Below are 16,080 nucleotides of genomic sequence, written 5' to 3' on the forward strand. Positions count from 1 at the left end.
TTGTTTTTAGGGAAAAGGGTTGGTTTTTGGTGGTCGTGGTGATATATAATATACTATACAATGGGTCCACAATTCTGCACTATTTTATGACCTTTTTAATCCATTGTCTACAAGAATGAAAGGGGGATAGAATTTGAGTATGACCTTCTTAATTGAAAATACAGCCTGTTTTCTACTGTGATCAACAAGGCAATGCTCTCTGAAGTTTCCCATACATATTAGACTGAAATGCACGGAGCACTGGATAAGATGAGCCAAGCTGTTGCCAAATTTTCCACATGTTCATGAAAGGATAAATCATGCAAGTATGTTGCATATTTTGTATAACAAACAATGCTCTGTTCCTAATTTTGCAAAGGGAATAAATAAAAGATTGTGTTTTATCTGCAGCATATCAAACATGTTCCTTAGTTTGTAAAACAACAGCCCTTCATAAGAGCCTTTTGCTGATGTTGCAAAAGAGGAAGGTAGGATTTTCTGAAGTGGAACAGCACGTCGTCCATCAGTCCTGGAATCCTACCTGCTGCCTGTCCTAGAGATACCAAAGTATGTAGGCAGCCAGGACCAGTAAAGGAGCACAGGGAATGGACCAAGCGATTTCAGTTCCCTGACCTCCAGGATTTCCGACTGGCTTTGGGTGTTTTTAACTTCTTTTTCCTTCATTCCCTAGATCATCTCTCACCCTCTCCATTCAATATTCACTAGAAGAGCTGCCTGTACTTGTATTTGGATGAACCCCATCAGATGGTGGCGCACCATGGCCTCTGCTCTGATGCCAGAGCGGCAGAGTCTGACTGTTGGTGTGCCCAGCTACTGGTCCCTATCCCAGCAGTGTGTGAATAGGGAGCTGCTCTTTCAGACAGCCAGGTCCTCACCCACCTTGGGTCTCAGGAGGGAGGACCATGGCATGGAGGGCAGGGACAACAGCAAGGGCAGGGAGACGAGGGCCCCACAGCAGGGGATGGGAGGGGGACGAGAGCTCCACGGCAGGGGAGGGCAGGGGGACGAGAGCCCTGCGGCGGGGGAGGGCCGGGGCACAACGGCTCCACGACAGGGGAGGGCAGGGGAACGAGGGCCCCGCAGCAGGGGAGGGCAGGAGGACGAGGGTCCCAAGGCAGGAGAGCACGGAGGGATGAGGGCCCTGCGGCAGGGGAGAGGGCAGGAAGACAAGGGCCTGCAGTGAGGATGGACAGGGGGATGAGGGCCCTGCAGGGGGAAGGCAGGAGGAAGAGTGCCTTGTGGCGCGGGAGGACAGGAGGACTAGGGCCCAAAGGCAGGGGAGGGCAGAAAGACAAGGGTACTGTGGTGGCGGTGGGCAGGAGGATGAGGGCCCCGCGGCAGGGGACAGCAAGAGGATGAGGGCCCTGCAGCTGGGAAGGGTAGCAGGACTAGGGCCCAAAGGCAGGGGAGGGCAGGAGGACAAGGGCCCCTTGGCGAGAGAGGGCAGGAGGACAACTGCCCCATGGCAGGGGAGGGCAGGAGGAGTAGGGCCCCATGGCAGGGGAGGGCAGGTAGACGAGAGCCCTGCGGCGGGGGGGGGGATAGAGGGACGAGGGCCCCAAGGCAGGGGAGGACAGAAGGACATGGGCCCCAGGCAGGGGGAGGGCAGGAGGACGAGGGACCCACAGCAGTGGAAGGCAAGAGGATTAGGGTCCTGTGGTGGGGGAAGGCAGGGGGACAAGGCCCCTGCAGAGGGGAGAGCAGGGGGGATGAGAGCCCCGCAATGGGGGAATTCAGGAGTATGAGGGCCCTACGGGGGGGGAGGTCAGAGGGACGAGGGCCACATGGCGGGGGAGGGCAGGAGATGAGGGCACCATGGCAGGGGAGGGCAGAAGGATGAGGGCCCTGCAGTGGGGGAGGGTAGTGGGACTAGGGCCCCGCAGCAGGGGAGGGCAGGGGGACGAGGGTCCCGCGGAGGGGAGGTCAGGAGTCACGTGCTACCTATGGCCCCTAGCCCTACCACCCCGCCGCAGGGCAGAAGCCCCGAGCTCCCCCGCAGTTTGGTAGGTGGAGAATGGAGAGGGGGTCCTCCACGAGCCGCACTTTAACTGTAAAAGAGCCGCATGCGGCTCATGAGCCATGGTTTGGCCACCCCGTTCTATGGCTTATCACCAGCGCTGGCAGCAGCAGACATGGAGTGCAGTTAAAGAACCCCTAGAATGCCCTACAGCCATCAGCACTCAGCTGTTCTGGGAGTCACACAGCCTTGAAACAGGGTCCCCACTCTCCCCTGCCTTCTTCACCCCTCCCTGAGCACCTCAGAGCCCAGGCATAGGTGCTGGAACAATTTTTATGGGGGGGGGGGGCTGAGAGCCATTGAACCAAACTGTAAACCCTCTATATGATGGAAACCACCTCCAGCCATGGGGTGCAGCCACACCCCCAGCACCCCTCGTTCCAGCACCTATGAGCCCAGGGCTCAATAAAGCCACTTTCTATTCCCACCCATGCTTACAACTGGCCTTAGCTATGCTCTGCACTTCACCGCTGCTGCTTTGGGAATCCTCCAGTCACATGCCGCGCGTGGACTGTAAATGTCACGCCTTTTCCTGAACTGATGGGGCAACTTATGAGGAATGATGAATGACAGTAGGGGGACTTGTGGCAGAACAGGTACCAGGAGCCATATCTCTGATGTGATGATAGATCCCTGCCTCAGAAACCAGCTGACAGAACCTCTCAGAAATAGTGGCTTTAGAGATGCTTAAGCCTGGTCTACACTGGGGGGGGGGAGGGGTGATCGATCTAAGTTACGCAACTTCAGCTACGAGAATAGCATAGCTGAAGTCGACGTATCTTAGATCGAATTAAAATTACTTACTTCGCGTCCTCACGGCGTGGGATCGACGGCCGCAGCTCCCCCGTCGACTTTGCTTCCGCCTCTCGCCGAGCTGGAGTTCAGCAGTCGACGGGAGAGCGATTGGGGATCGATTTATTGTGTCTACACTACATGCGATAAATCGATCCCCGATAGATAGATCGCTACCCGCAGATCCGGTGGGTAGTGTAGACGTACCCTTAGTTATGCTGCCTGGAAAATAGGGCTACTTGTGCCTCCCCTTTGTCAGCACTTTGAGATCTCCAGTGGAGAAAGTGCTGTGTGAGAGTTGGCCACGACTTTGTGTCAGCCTGACTGTGCACACAGAAGAGTGGAGAGACTACAGGCAGCTGGATATGCAGGGTGGGCTGGCCATGTGGGGTGTGGGTTAGCACTGCCCTCGGTTCCACTACCCCATCGGACACTTCCTTGCTGCACAGCCTTGGGAAGCTACTTTTCCACCCCATTTCACCATCTGGAAAAGTAGGCCACTGGCTCTGCCCTAGCTCTGTGTGGAGCTTGTCAGGAATGCTGGGATGGTGCCTTGTAAAGATACAGCTCTGGGGACACCTCTCATTATTATCGTCTGCCCCTGCAGCTTGGAGGACCAGACCACTGCATGGGGGCAGGAGCAAAGTCCGCTCTTCTCTCCCAGCATCTCTGGCTATGTGTAACGCCGACAGACCCCGGTCATTGGCGGGCGGGATCAAGCCTGGGACCTCTGGAGCTAAATACATGAGCCTCTACTGCATGAGCTAAAAGTCACATGGCTGTTAGCTAAGGCTGTAGAGCAGACTCATTAATCTCTCTCTAAGTGGTCTTGGTGCCACTAGAGGGGACAGAACACCACACCCAGGCGGTGTGTGGGTTACACATGCACAGAGCCTGAACAAATTGGAGGGGAATGTTTGGCACAAACATTTTAGAGTGAAGAGAAAAGCTGATTTTAAAAGGAAATGAAAAAGGCAGTCCCCAAAGCAGCAATCCAGAGCACAGGCCCTCTTGGGAGGGGGTGGCAGCCTGAGTGGTCTAAGCACCATGTTTGAAAATTACATTCTCTTTCTGATGCCAGTGGCTCAAATCTAGAGAGATTTGGCTCAGACCAAGAAAGATGAATGGGTTCCTGTCAGTTTATTCTGTGCTTATCCCAAGCTATTTCACAGCCCTTAGAGCCTCTGGTTCAGGCTATCCACAGACCTCTTGCATTGACACACACTCAGTTCAGGTTAGAAATGGGGTCTTTTTGCAAGTTTAAGAATTAGGGTAAAATTTTCAAAAGTGCCCAAGTGACACAGGAGCTGAAGTTCCATTGACATCCAGTAAGATTGGCTCCTAAATGCCTAAGGGCCTTTGGAAAAGAGGACTTTGGCTCCTAAGTCACGTAACCACTTTTGGAAGTTTTAACCCACAGACATTTTTCATTTATAGGAGATCAGAACAAACTTACAACATTCAAACTCTAAGTGACTACACACGATCAGTGGTTCTACATCCATATTTATCCCTCTGCCTATAAAGCACCAATTACCACAGCACATGGGCTCTGTAAGAGCCAAGACACATGGACTGCCATTATCACTACCTTATGCGATGGAACACTTTGCACTTGGAATCACACAGACATTTTTGTTAGCTGATGGAAAAAATAGTTTTCAGTTTAAAACTATAATGGCCATGTCTGAAATCAGCCATGCACCAGTCTGAATCCAGTACGCCAGAAAAGTACCATGGAACTAAAGACGGCCTCTTACAGCACACACTGCAGGGTCAGCATTAAGGTGGCACAGACATCCCTCACTCTGGCACTTCGGAGTGAGTGCTTAACCGTGCTTCCTTGGAGTTCCTCTTGATGTCGCTGGAATTTGTCAATGAAATTTATTTGTACCATTCACATGCTTTTGTTCTTTGCATTATTTCCCTGAAAACCAGTGTGGACCAGCCCAGAGGTGAATTAGAAACACCCAGAAACAGACCTGTGAGATCCTTCATTACAGCAGAGCCAAGGTGCTACGAGCTTGAATGGGGCTTACCGTTGGTGAAGGTGTTCACATAGTACCTGTGGCCCTGGGGAGACATGTAGCTCTGCCAGCCGGGAGGCAGAGGGCAATTCAGAGAATCTTCTCCTGGCTGAGGAGTGACCTTCCTGGGTTTCTGCTGGGAAGAAGAAGAGGGTCCTGTTAAGCTGGCTTTCAGACAAGGCAAAGTCTAAACAGAGATGGATACGGAAAGTGGGCCTACAATCTGGAGGTCTCGGGGCAGGAGTGAGACAAACAAACACAGCTAATAATTGCCAATTCTACCCCCCTATTCTCTGCCCATCCGCAGCCTGTCAAGAGTGCCCTGGATTCCAACAAGATCGTGCAGCACCCCTCATCTCCTGGAGACGTTCCGTGGAGTGGCACAGAGTGTGAGGGTCTGCTGTGTGTCTTGTATCAACTCTTTATGCTAATACAACATGCTGTGCAGAGCACATGACTTTGGGAGGAGTCTGGGAGGCAGAGGCTCTCTGGGGAGGAGCAATGTGACTCATTGAACAGCAAGGTGCAAAGCAGGCAGTGAGCAGGCCAGGCTGTGAGAGGGAAAGTCCCTGCCTGGGCCACTAGGGTCTGTCTACACAGCAAAGAAAAACCCATGGTTGGCCTTTGCCACCTGACTCGGGCTGTGGGGCTGGTTAATTGCTGTGTAGACTTCCGGGCTTGGGCTGGAGCCTGAGCTCTGGGAGCCCTCCCACCCCGCAGGTTCCTAGAGCCCACAAATCCACACAGCAATGAAACTGCCCCACAGCCTGAGCACTGCGAGCCCAAGTCGGCTGGCATGGGCCAGCTGCAGGTTTTCTTTGCTGTGTGGACAGACCCTTGGCTGCTGCATGTACCCAGCAGGGAATCCCAGGCCTGACCTCACTGTATTCTCCTGGGGCTCCAGCTCTGCTGTCAACACCGGCACAAGCAAGAACTGAGGAAAAGTCTGCCAAGCAGCCCAGGAAAACGTGGGCTAGCCATGGAGCCAGTGTAGGAACCTGGACCCACAGGGATGGTGTGCTGCTGACACCACTGCAGGCTTAGGCTGGACCCATGGGAGGAGCCTGTGAGGCTGGGCTTGGCAGCAGGGCCAGCCTTAGGGAAAATGGTGCCCTGGGCGAACTTGTATTTTGGTTTCCCCATCACCCTTGGCCCCCATAGGTTCCCTAGGCTTTCCCCTCTCCCCCTCCCCCCACCTCCACACTTTCAGGCCCTGCTGCCTTCCCTTGGTGCTTAATTTGTATTGAAAGAGCTGCCAGATCTCAGTCCTGGCACCAATTAAGCACTGGCAGGGTGGACTGATAGCAGCAGCTGCTGGTCGGGCACCCAGCTCTGAGGCAACGCCACTGCCAGCAGCAGCGCAGAAGTAAGGGTGGCATGGTATATGGTGTATTTCCACCCTTACTTCTGCGCTGCTGCTGCGACTTGTGGTGTCTGGCACTCAGCCTGTGGCTTAACGTGGGCTTTGTACTGTCACACAGGGGCTGCATCTTGCCAGAGCCCACTGCCTTCCTGCAGCCCTGTAACCACTCCTGGCTCACTGGGGCACCATTTCAGATTTTGTGGGGTGGAAGGCAACTTTAACCGTGATTCCAGGGACTACTTAGGTTCCCGAAAACTATAGTGTTTTTGGGGATAATAACGTAGGAATTAGCTGACAGGAGCATTGTATTTAATTGTTATATAAAGAAAGAAAAAATATATACAAACACCAATTAAAGCCACATTTTCAGTTTATATGTAAATTTAGAACAATGAGGAGATAATACAGCAAAATATTCCCAATCCCAAACCTAGACAGATCAACTCTGCGGCTTTAACACAGATATCAGAAACACAAGTTTGATACTTTGTACACTATCTTTAGTAGAGAAAAATAAAAATAAAAATCTGTTTAAAATCGGCTTACTTTCCCTAACAGACATACTCTGTTACTGCCACTATCTACTATATTTCAGTTAGGTTTTTTTCACTCCACTAAAAATGTATTTACGTAATTTTAACATATGTGAGTAAGGGTTTTTACTCTTTTATTAAGAAAGGGAATTTATTTTTCTAATTATTTTTGCATTTATGTTTACCGATCACAATCATGTACGTGAAACTCAAATTTGACTCCATCATTGCTATTAGTATCATACTTGGAACTGCATTTATTTTCATACAAAGTATAAGTTATTTTACAGATATAATTAAAAATAAAATTTGAAAATAAGCAACCTTCATCTGCACAGTGTCTCAAGTTGTGTGTTTACCTAATGTTTTTTAAACTGACACTGCTAAGATGACTACAAGCTAAATTTACATTCTAGGAGGATACTATTATTTGATTGTACCACTTTAAATAATAAATGACAAAGCACAATATGATAATAAAAGTAATAATGATAATTACTCCAGCAAGGACAGGTTAGGCATTTTAGAACTGACTACTCAAAGAATTAAATTTAAGCATAAGAGAGAAATAAAATTATTTCTCAGTCAAAAAAATAAAATAACAGCACTGTAATCCTTAACGAACTTTGAAAGAATAAAATTACACAGACTATATGTGCCTTGCACATTTCGATAGGAAATACCAAGAAGTAATAACAACAATACAAATGTGTGTGTTGGGGGAATGTGAGAGAGAGACAGAGAGTGTGTGTGTGTGTGTGTGTGTGTGTGTGTTAAGCCGGCCCCTGAGCCGCACCAAGCGGCTCAGCCCCGCTCCAGCCGGGGCGCTGGGTCGGGGGCTGCACCACGTGGGTGGCTCGGCCCGCTCCGGCTGGGCCACGAGGTCGGGGGCCACACCCCTGAGCCTCTACCCATGCCCCAACCCCCTGCCCCAGCCCTGATCCCCCTCCCACTCTCCAAACCCCTCGATCCCAGCCCGGAGCACCCTCCTGCACTCCAAACCTCTCATCCCCAGCCCCACCCCAGAGCCCACACCCTCAGCCAGAACCCAAACCCCTTCCCACACCCCTGCCCCAGCCCTGATTTGCCTCCCGCCCTCCGAACCCCTCAGTCCCAGCCCAGAGCACCCTCCTACACCCCAAACTCCTCATCCCCAGCCCCACCCCAGAGCCCATACCCCCTCCCGCACCCCAACCCCAATTTTGTAAGCATTCATGGCCCTCCATACAATTTCTATTCCCGTGTGGCCCTTGGGCCAAAAAGTTTGCCCACCCCTGCTTTAAGCTCAGCACTCTGAAGGCTTGCTCAGTCCAGCAGCAGTTGCCAGCAGCTCCCACTCCTAACCCAGAGCAGCGCAGCAGCACACACACAGACTCCTGTCTCCCCACCCCAGCTCAGCGGAGACCGGGTACACAGGCAGGAGGATGGGGACTCCCCAACATCAGCCCCCCGCCCTCTGCACAGCACACAGGAGGCTCTCAGGAGCAGGTTGGCCAGGGGCAGCTCCAAGCGGGGGGAGGGGGCAGGAGCAGTGGTGGCAGCAGACAACTGAAGAGCAGCAGGAGGGAGCAGGAAGGACAGGACTCCCCTGCTCTGGAAGTGCCTCCCCAGGAAGGCATATGTTGGGCATCGCCCAGCCTGCCCACCTCCACAGCTGACCCTACTTGGCCCAGCAGGCCCTGAGTGGCAGCCCCTTATAGCCCACTGATTGGCTGATACTAGGGCTTAAACCAGGAAGTGACAGCTCCAGTACCTACTCACAATAGACCCTAGACTCTGGCTTCCAGCCCTGGTTTGTCCTTGGCTTTGCTCTTCAATTGCTGCCTGCAAGCTGGCGTCTGACCCCGATCTCCTGGTGACCTGATCCTGCCTGACTCTCCATTCGCCCTCTGGCTGGTCTCAGACTCTGACCTGCCAGTACCTGACTCAGCCCGACTGCTGCTCCAACCACTAGGTCTGACCGCCCTTGTCCCGGTTGTGCCAGCCAGCATGTCAAATCAAGGCACTACTGAGGGCTAGTACCATAACCTAGATCACCAGGCATAACAACGCATGTAGAGGACTCAGTCCCATGCTATGGTGCATGGTGTTTAGCTGTTCCTGCCCAGGCATCGCTAACACCAGAGCTATATGCCATTAGACCTGTTCAGTCTCAAATCTGCATTCACACAAGGTTCAGGTTCCAAAGCCAAGCACTCAAACCTCAGAAGAGGCAAAACTGAGGCTCTTAGGGTGCCATGCCCCCTCTGCTCAGCCCCCAGGCATGTGCATCCAGAGACCGTCTTTAATTACATGTGATGAGAGCTCCACATTACTCACACCCTTTTCAAGGCCTGATTCACGCTCCAGGAAAGCCCTCTGGGTAGTGCCCATTGAATGAGGTACCTGAGGAATATTTATTTAATCCTTGCTCTTCAGTGAGTGGGCCCCACCTCACTGACCCTGCATCCTCCAGCCTGCAGTGATGCAAGCTCTGCTGGTGGGCCCCAAATCAGATCTCATTCACAGGACCTCTAGGAATATGTCCAAATAAAACTGCATGCATCCGATGAAGTGGATTTTAGCCCACGAAAGCTTATGCTCAAATAAATTTGTTAGTCTCTAAGGTGCCACAAGTACTCCTCGTTGTTTTTGCTGATGCAGACTAACACGGCTACCACTCTGAAACACGTGTACATGTGGTCTAGCTGCTAGAGGGCAACGTGGAGCTAGGGTGGGTGACACTGTCCTTCTGAACCCCTGTGTGGCAAAGTGGAGTAAGTGCAGCTCTGCTCTCTGCAGGACCTGGGCTCTGGTCTCAGCGCTGATAGAATCATAGAATATCAGGGTTGGAAGGGACCTCAGGAGGTCATCTAGTCCAACCCCCTGCTCAAAGCAGGACCAATTCCCAACTAAATCATCCCAGCCAGGGCTTTGTCAAGCCGGGCCTTAAAAACCTCCAAGGAAGGAGATTCCACCACCTCCCTAGGTAAAGCATTCCAGTGCTTCACCACCCTCCTAGTGAAATAGTGTTTCCTAATATCCAACCTAGACCTCCCCCACTGCAACTTAAGACCATTGCTCCTTGTTCTGTCATCTGCCACCACTGAGAACAGCCGAGCTCCATCCTCTTTGGAACCCCCCTTCAGGTAGTTGAAAGCAGCTATCAAACCCCCTCATTCTTCTCTTCTGGAGACTAAACAATCCCAGTTCCCTCAGCCTCTCCTCATAAGTCATGTGCTCCAGACTCCTAATCATTTTTGTTGCCCTCTGCTGGACTCTTTCCAATATTTCCACATCCTTCTTGTAGTGTGGGGCCCAAAACTGGACACAGTACTCCAGATGAGGCCTCACCAATGTCGAATAAAGGGGAACGATCACGTTCCTCGATCTGCTGGCAATGCCCCTACTTATACAGCCCAAAATGCCATTAGCCTTCTTGGCAACAAGAGCACACTGTTGACTTATATCCAGCTTCTTGTCCACTGTGACCCCTAGGTCCTTTTCTGCAGAACTGCTACCTAGCCATTCGGTCCCTAGTCTGTAGCAGTGCATAGGATTCTTCCGTCCTAAGTGCAGGACTCTGCACTTGTCCTTGTTGAACCTCATCAGCGTTTTTTTGGCCCAATCCTCTAATTTGTCTAGGTCCCTCTGTATCTGATCCCTACCCTCCAGCGTATCTATCACGCCTCCCAGTTTAGTGTCATCTGCAAACTTGCTGAGAGTGCAGTCCACACCATCCTCCAGATCATTAATAAAGATATTAAACAAAACTGGCCCCAGGACCGACCCTTGGGGCACTCCGCTTGAAACCGGCTGCCAACTAGACATGGAGCCATTGATCACTACCCGTTGAGCCCGACGATCTAGCCAGCTTTCTATCCACCTTACAGTCCATTCATCCAGCCCATACTTCTTTAACTTGGCGGCAAGAATTCTGTGGGAGACCGTATCAAAAGCTTTGCTAAAGTCAAGGAATAACACATCCACTGCTTTCCCCTCATCCACAGAGCCAGTTATCTCCTCATAGAAGGCAATTAGGTTAGTCAGGCATGACTTCCCCTTGGTGAATCCATGCTAACCGTTCCTGATCACTTTCCTCTCCTCTAAGTGTTTCATAATTGATTCCTTGAGGACCTGCTCCATGATTTTTCCAGGGACTGATAGGGGTAACTCTTTGTAGCTCTCCTTTCAAGGAGATGGGCGAATTAGCGTGACCCCATGGCATGACACCTGGGCTCACAAAGATGGCTGTTAAGCACAGAAATGTTAACACCAGTCAGTGGAAGAGCTGGGACTAGAGCTCACCGTTTCTGGGCTTGCAGATTAATGCACCCAATATCAGGCATGGTGTGGGGGTTTGCATCCTAAACCTAGGACAGGGAACTACTAGATCAAGCCCTTCCCTCTCTCAGCACAAAGTGTCATGTGCCCTTTGCCCCTACCCACGAGGGCAAGTGAAAACAGAGTCACTTGGCCAGGGCCAGCGGGCTTTGGCTTTGAGGGGGAGTGTTCTCTTATAGTTTTGTTTGGTGGCTCTCAGCCCCCAGGGCTCATAACAAACCTGCAGCTGTGGGAGGGATACTAAGGGGAGGGGGAGAGACACATCACCCCCTCTGCTCTGTCACACAAGACAGCAACCTGTGGAACAGACTGAGCAGGAACAAATCTGCCAGACAAATGCCTTTCTTTTTCTGATGGCATTCCCAAACGAAAGGGCAGGAACGCTGTCCGGGTGACAGCCTGAGCTAGGAGAGCCCTGGACACAGGGCCTTCCGGACTCCTGCTGGAGAGATTATAACACACTACCTTGGATGCACGGCTGCAGGTGGCGTTTCAAAGGCCCAGGATCAGGGAGACACAGGAACAGGACCTTGCTAATGGGAAAGGCATCATTGGGGTGTTGTATAGCTATGTCCCAAGCCCTGCCCTTGCTCACATGGTGCTCGTCACTTTAACAGCATTTCTGTGGAGCCCTGTGCCCACCCCTACAGCCAGGCTGCTGCACCCACTCTTGCACTTCTTCCCTTCTGTCTCCATTGCCAACACAGTCCTGTTCTTCCCACTTCCACCTGCCCCCTTTTCCAGTCATTCTGAGGGGAGGAAAACTAGATGACTTCTGCCTGGGAAGGTGTGCATGTCCCTTTAAGAGTAGAACATGACGGAAACACTGTCCTAGAAGTTCTGGGGCAGGCAAAAGAAATGAAATGATGATGATGTGGGGGAGAAAAAGTGAAGGTTGAACCAGTAGAGGGAAAGAGTGTGGAGCCTAAGGCTGGGGGAGGAGAGATCGGCCAACTCTTGGGAAGGCCCCCAAATCAGAGGCCAGACTCTGCACCACGCTTGGCCCTCTGGCTGGCCTTGGATGCTGAGCATCGTGCAGAACATCTCCTGCAGGTGGGTACCTGGCTGGGAGATGAGCTCTTTCAAAGGTCCAGCCCCAGTTGGAGCTGCCAAGCACCCCTGGAAACCTGGCCCTGAGCTCTTGTGAAAATCTGGCTCCAGGGCCCAGGCCTGGGGGACAGGGGATCTGGGTCTTGTTTGTGACTCTGCCACTGATGTGCTGGGTGACCTTGTGTGAATCACGTCCCCTCCCTGGGCCATCTGTAATGGGGCCAGTACACCCAGCTGCCTTTTGGGATGCACTTGGAGAACCACGGCTGCCGAGTGCTCAGCATTGTCATTGTCACTGCAGTGTTGCCAGCTGAAAGCATTTGAAAATCATCAGTCAGACCCCAAAACCATGAGATTTAAAAATAATAGTGGTGAGGTTTCTATTTGCTTGTGGATGCTGGAGGGTTTAATGTTTTCTCTACAACCACAAGTGCTGGAAACTTACTTTTCACTCAGACAAAAGCTGAGATTCTCTGGGGCTCCTGTGATTTCAGGAGCTGGGGCCTTCACTGAAATACCAAATAGAACAAAACTCAAGATAGAATAGAGAGAGTTGGCCACACTCTTGTGTCCACTGCTGTGTACTGGGGGCAGCGTGTACAGGGTGGCTGGCCAGAGCTGGCATGGCTGTGCAGGAGCTGGTCAGGGTCTGGGGGCATTATACTGAAGTCTCATCCAGAAGACAGGAAGCCTGGATCAGATCTCCCCCCAGGGTAACTCCATGGGCCAGAGAGCTGCTGGTCAAGGTCACTATGAGCTGAGCATATAGCAGAGGGCTGGGCAGCTCCAGCTGTGGTATTTGGGATGACCTGGAATTGCAGAGAAGTGACTGATCCAGGCAGAAGTGCAGTAATGAGGCTGTGTGCACAGGTAGAGTGCTCAGCCAGGCTCCGCTGCAAGGACACCTACCATGCCACCGCACAGTTCTCTCTTCAAACGGCAGCCAAGAGTCACTCTCACTGCAGCAGTGAAACAGCCTCAGCCCTGCTCTCTAATTCACAGCTCCGGCAATCTGATAGGCATCGCTTTCAGTCTGCACTGATCAGCCGTATACCCATGACTGAGGAGGAGAAAAGCCCAAATACTAAAGCAAGGCTAGGAAACCAAGAGGGCTCAGACTCAGCCTGAACACATTCTGACAGGTCAGCTGGAAATCCTCCGTGACCCCTGTGTGCTCCCACAGCCTTCCATGGTGGAAGACAGGCCCAGGCAGCAGTTTTGAAGGAACAAACTTAAGCTCCCTCCTGCAGAGTTGGGTAAAGAGGAGCAATATGAGTCAGTCATATCCCTAAACCCCTTGCTGTGACTGACATGAAGAGGGGGCAGGAGGCGGCTCCCCAGTTCCCTTGCGAGCTGGAGTGCACGTTGGAGTTCTGAGACACGTGTGCTACCTTTACTGCAGGCTAGAAATAAAAACCAAGACGATGAGCCATTTCAATCTGAATTAACTTAATAGTCAAAGCACTCAAGAGAGCTCCAAGGGTCTCAGCCTCCTTTTTCCAGGCATTCTGGTCTCCTTCGGGCTGGCCCATCACTACCGTGAGTGATGCTTTGGGGGATCAATCCAGACCAGTAGGGGGTTGTGTTCTTTGTAACGCTGGGTGCTTCTGAGCTGTGCAGCTTTGGCTCAGCACCCTGATGCCAGCAGCCTGCTCACAGCACGACAGCCTCACCCTGGCTTCCACCAGCCTGGTTACACCTCTCAGGGTGACACCACCAACAGCACTTCAGTCCCGACTCTCCCCAAAACTGTCTCCTCTGCACTGCTCAGCCCCTCTCCCTGCAGCACTCATAAAACCTTACCAAGTTCTCTGCTCCTTTCAAGAGATGGGACACAGCACCCGCCTGGTAGTTTGGCTGAGGATCTTACCCTTCCATTTGATAAGGTGCACTGAGATGGTTGTGTAATAAAACAAGATTTAGTTTATTACCAAAGAGCAGATGTTTCAGGGAGTAGAAGCAATTGGGATAGAAATGATTACAAACAAACAAAAGTAAAAATACGCTTATAAGACTCAACTCTAACTTAACAAAGCAAAGTAATTTTCCCACCACATTTGTTCTTCCAGATGGCTGGCCAGTCCTTAGCCAGGGTCCAACACAGAACCCAAAGTGCGGCCTTTCTTTGTCCCCTTAGGTGAAGGATGCCAAAATGCCTTTTTCTGTCTGCCTGTTATCCTCAAAGTTTATCTTTGTTTTCAAAGCCAGGCAGTCCTCCTGGGGGCGTCAGGGAGTTGACACCTTGTGAATTTTTGCAGTCCCTACCCCACCCGGATAGTTAAGCAGCTGCCTCCCCAATTTGCTAATTTGATTATGGTATTTAGCTTTTATGTAAATATACTTGTATATTCTCTCTTTGCTGAATTTACACTGGAGACACAGCCACGCAGGTGGAACCACATTCATTTGTCCAGGGTGAGGTGACTTAAGCCCTACCTGCCAACCACATTTTAAGAACATATTTCCAGGGCATATTTATAATTTTTCACATATCACCTGTGCATGCACCACGCAATAATAATAATGACCAGCATGTCACCAGTGTACACATGACACCTTCCATGATGCCTTCTAATCACAGGTTATGACACCAGTGAGCTTGAGTCTGCTGAGCTGGTCAGGCCAGCTGAGGCTGACTGCTAGTACCGGAAAGCCCTGGCCTTCAGGCACTGGGGTGCTTTTAGGGCCACATCTTGTGACCAAATGTGCTGGGGCCAGGGCCGGCTCCAGCATTTCTGCCGCCCCAAGCAAAAAAAAAAAAAAAAAAAAAAAGCCGCGATCGCAATCGCGACCGGCAGCGGTCATTGGGAAAAAAAAGCCGCGATCGGCGGCGGCAGGTCCTTCGCTCCTAGAGGGAGTGAGGGACCTGCCGCCCCCAAATTGCCGCAGGTGCCGCCCCTCTCCCTTGGCCGCCCCAAGCACCTGCTTGTTAAGCTGGTGCCCGGAGCCGGCCCTGGCTGGGGCAGTCCCAGTCCTGCCTCATTACCAAGGTTTGAGGCTCCCCACAGTGGGGCCAGTTCTTGTGATATTTGATGTTTTCCTTAAAGCCCCAGCTCCTGGAGTCAGGTCACTACAAGAGAATCTTCCATTTTAAAACATCTTTTTCTAACCCCTCTGGTTGTGAAGAAAAGCCAGGAAACATGATCCAAGCGGGACCCAAAGGCTCAAAAGCCAGGAGGTGAATAAAAGCCTCCAACACTGATTATTTTGAAAATTCCATATATATTAAGCCAGTATTAGGGGGCCTGACTGCTGATTTCTAGCAATTTGGGGTTGGTGATACTGTTCTTAGGCCTCTCTCATCGGGCTGAATTATTGACGGCTATGGGACCATCCCGCAGGTCTGCTGAGCAGCCTGAGGGGAAGTGAAGGTCTCTGGCCATGGCTCACTAGCTTTGCTGGGGTGCAGTTAGCACAGCACCGGCCCTTTCTTTCCCATTAACTAGGGGCCAGTCAGTGACAAGACATCTCTTGTCCCCAAACCCTCTCCACTCTGGCCTGGAGTGTCACTGTAAATGGGGGATGGGTGTGCTCTGGAAAAGAAACAAGGAGCTCCCAGTGCGGGTGGGCAGCAGCACAAACGTAATGAGTCCCCGATGTTTCCATTTAGAAAAGCTCAGCTGCTGGACAGGAGGCCACCAGCAGCACCAGGTTCTTGCCTATTGAGAGTTACAGCAAACTCTTTGGCATAATTAATAGTGATGTTTCAAAGGAAATCAATGACACACCATTTGTCTGACAAGCCAGGATTTTTCTCCTAGACAGAGGACTCCCACGTGGTCTCTGGGGCTGTGAGGCACCATTGTATCAGCTGTGCAAGGGGGTGGGGTGAGGGGCACTCTCCTGTGACACTCTCCTGATTGCAGCATGCACAGGTTTTGAAGCAGTCTAGCATTCAGCTGTTTGCACAATAAGAGCGTCTCCACTTCAGGCAGCTCTGGAAAGCAGCACATGGCTGGAGAGCTGGTTACTAGA

At 51.7% G+C, this 16,080-nt stretch overlaps 1 protein-coding gene across 2 annotated transcripts in view; it reads right to left on the bottom strand.

The window, feature by feature from the left end:
- The window catches only part of GAS7 (growth arrest specific 7), a 213,500-nt gene that overhangs the window by 91,138 nt on the left and 106,282 nt on the right, over window positions 1-16,080 (bottom strand). Inside the window, exon 2 of one of the 2 annotated variants that reach the window (XM_065416085.1) lies at window positions 4,849-4,969. In XM_065416085.1, coding sequence (XP_065272157.1) covers window positions 4,849-4,969 — 121 coding nt within the window. Of the gene's footprint in view, window positions 1-4,848; window positions 4,973-16,080 lie in introns of both variants that reach the window. The other variant, XM_065416084.1, reaches the window with a different exon arrangement.

This window comes from Emys orbicularis, chromosome 13 (genome assembly GCF_028017835.1).
Source record: "Emys orbicularis isolate rEmyOrb1 chromosome 13, rEmyOrb1.hap1, whole genome shotgun sequence".
NCBI classification, from domain to species: Eukaryota; Metazoa; Chordata; order Testudines; family Emydidae; genus Emys; species Emys orbicularis.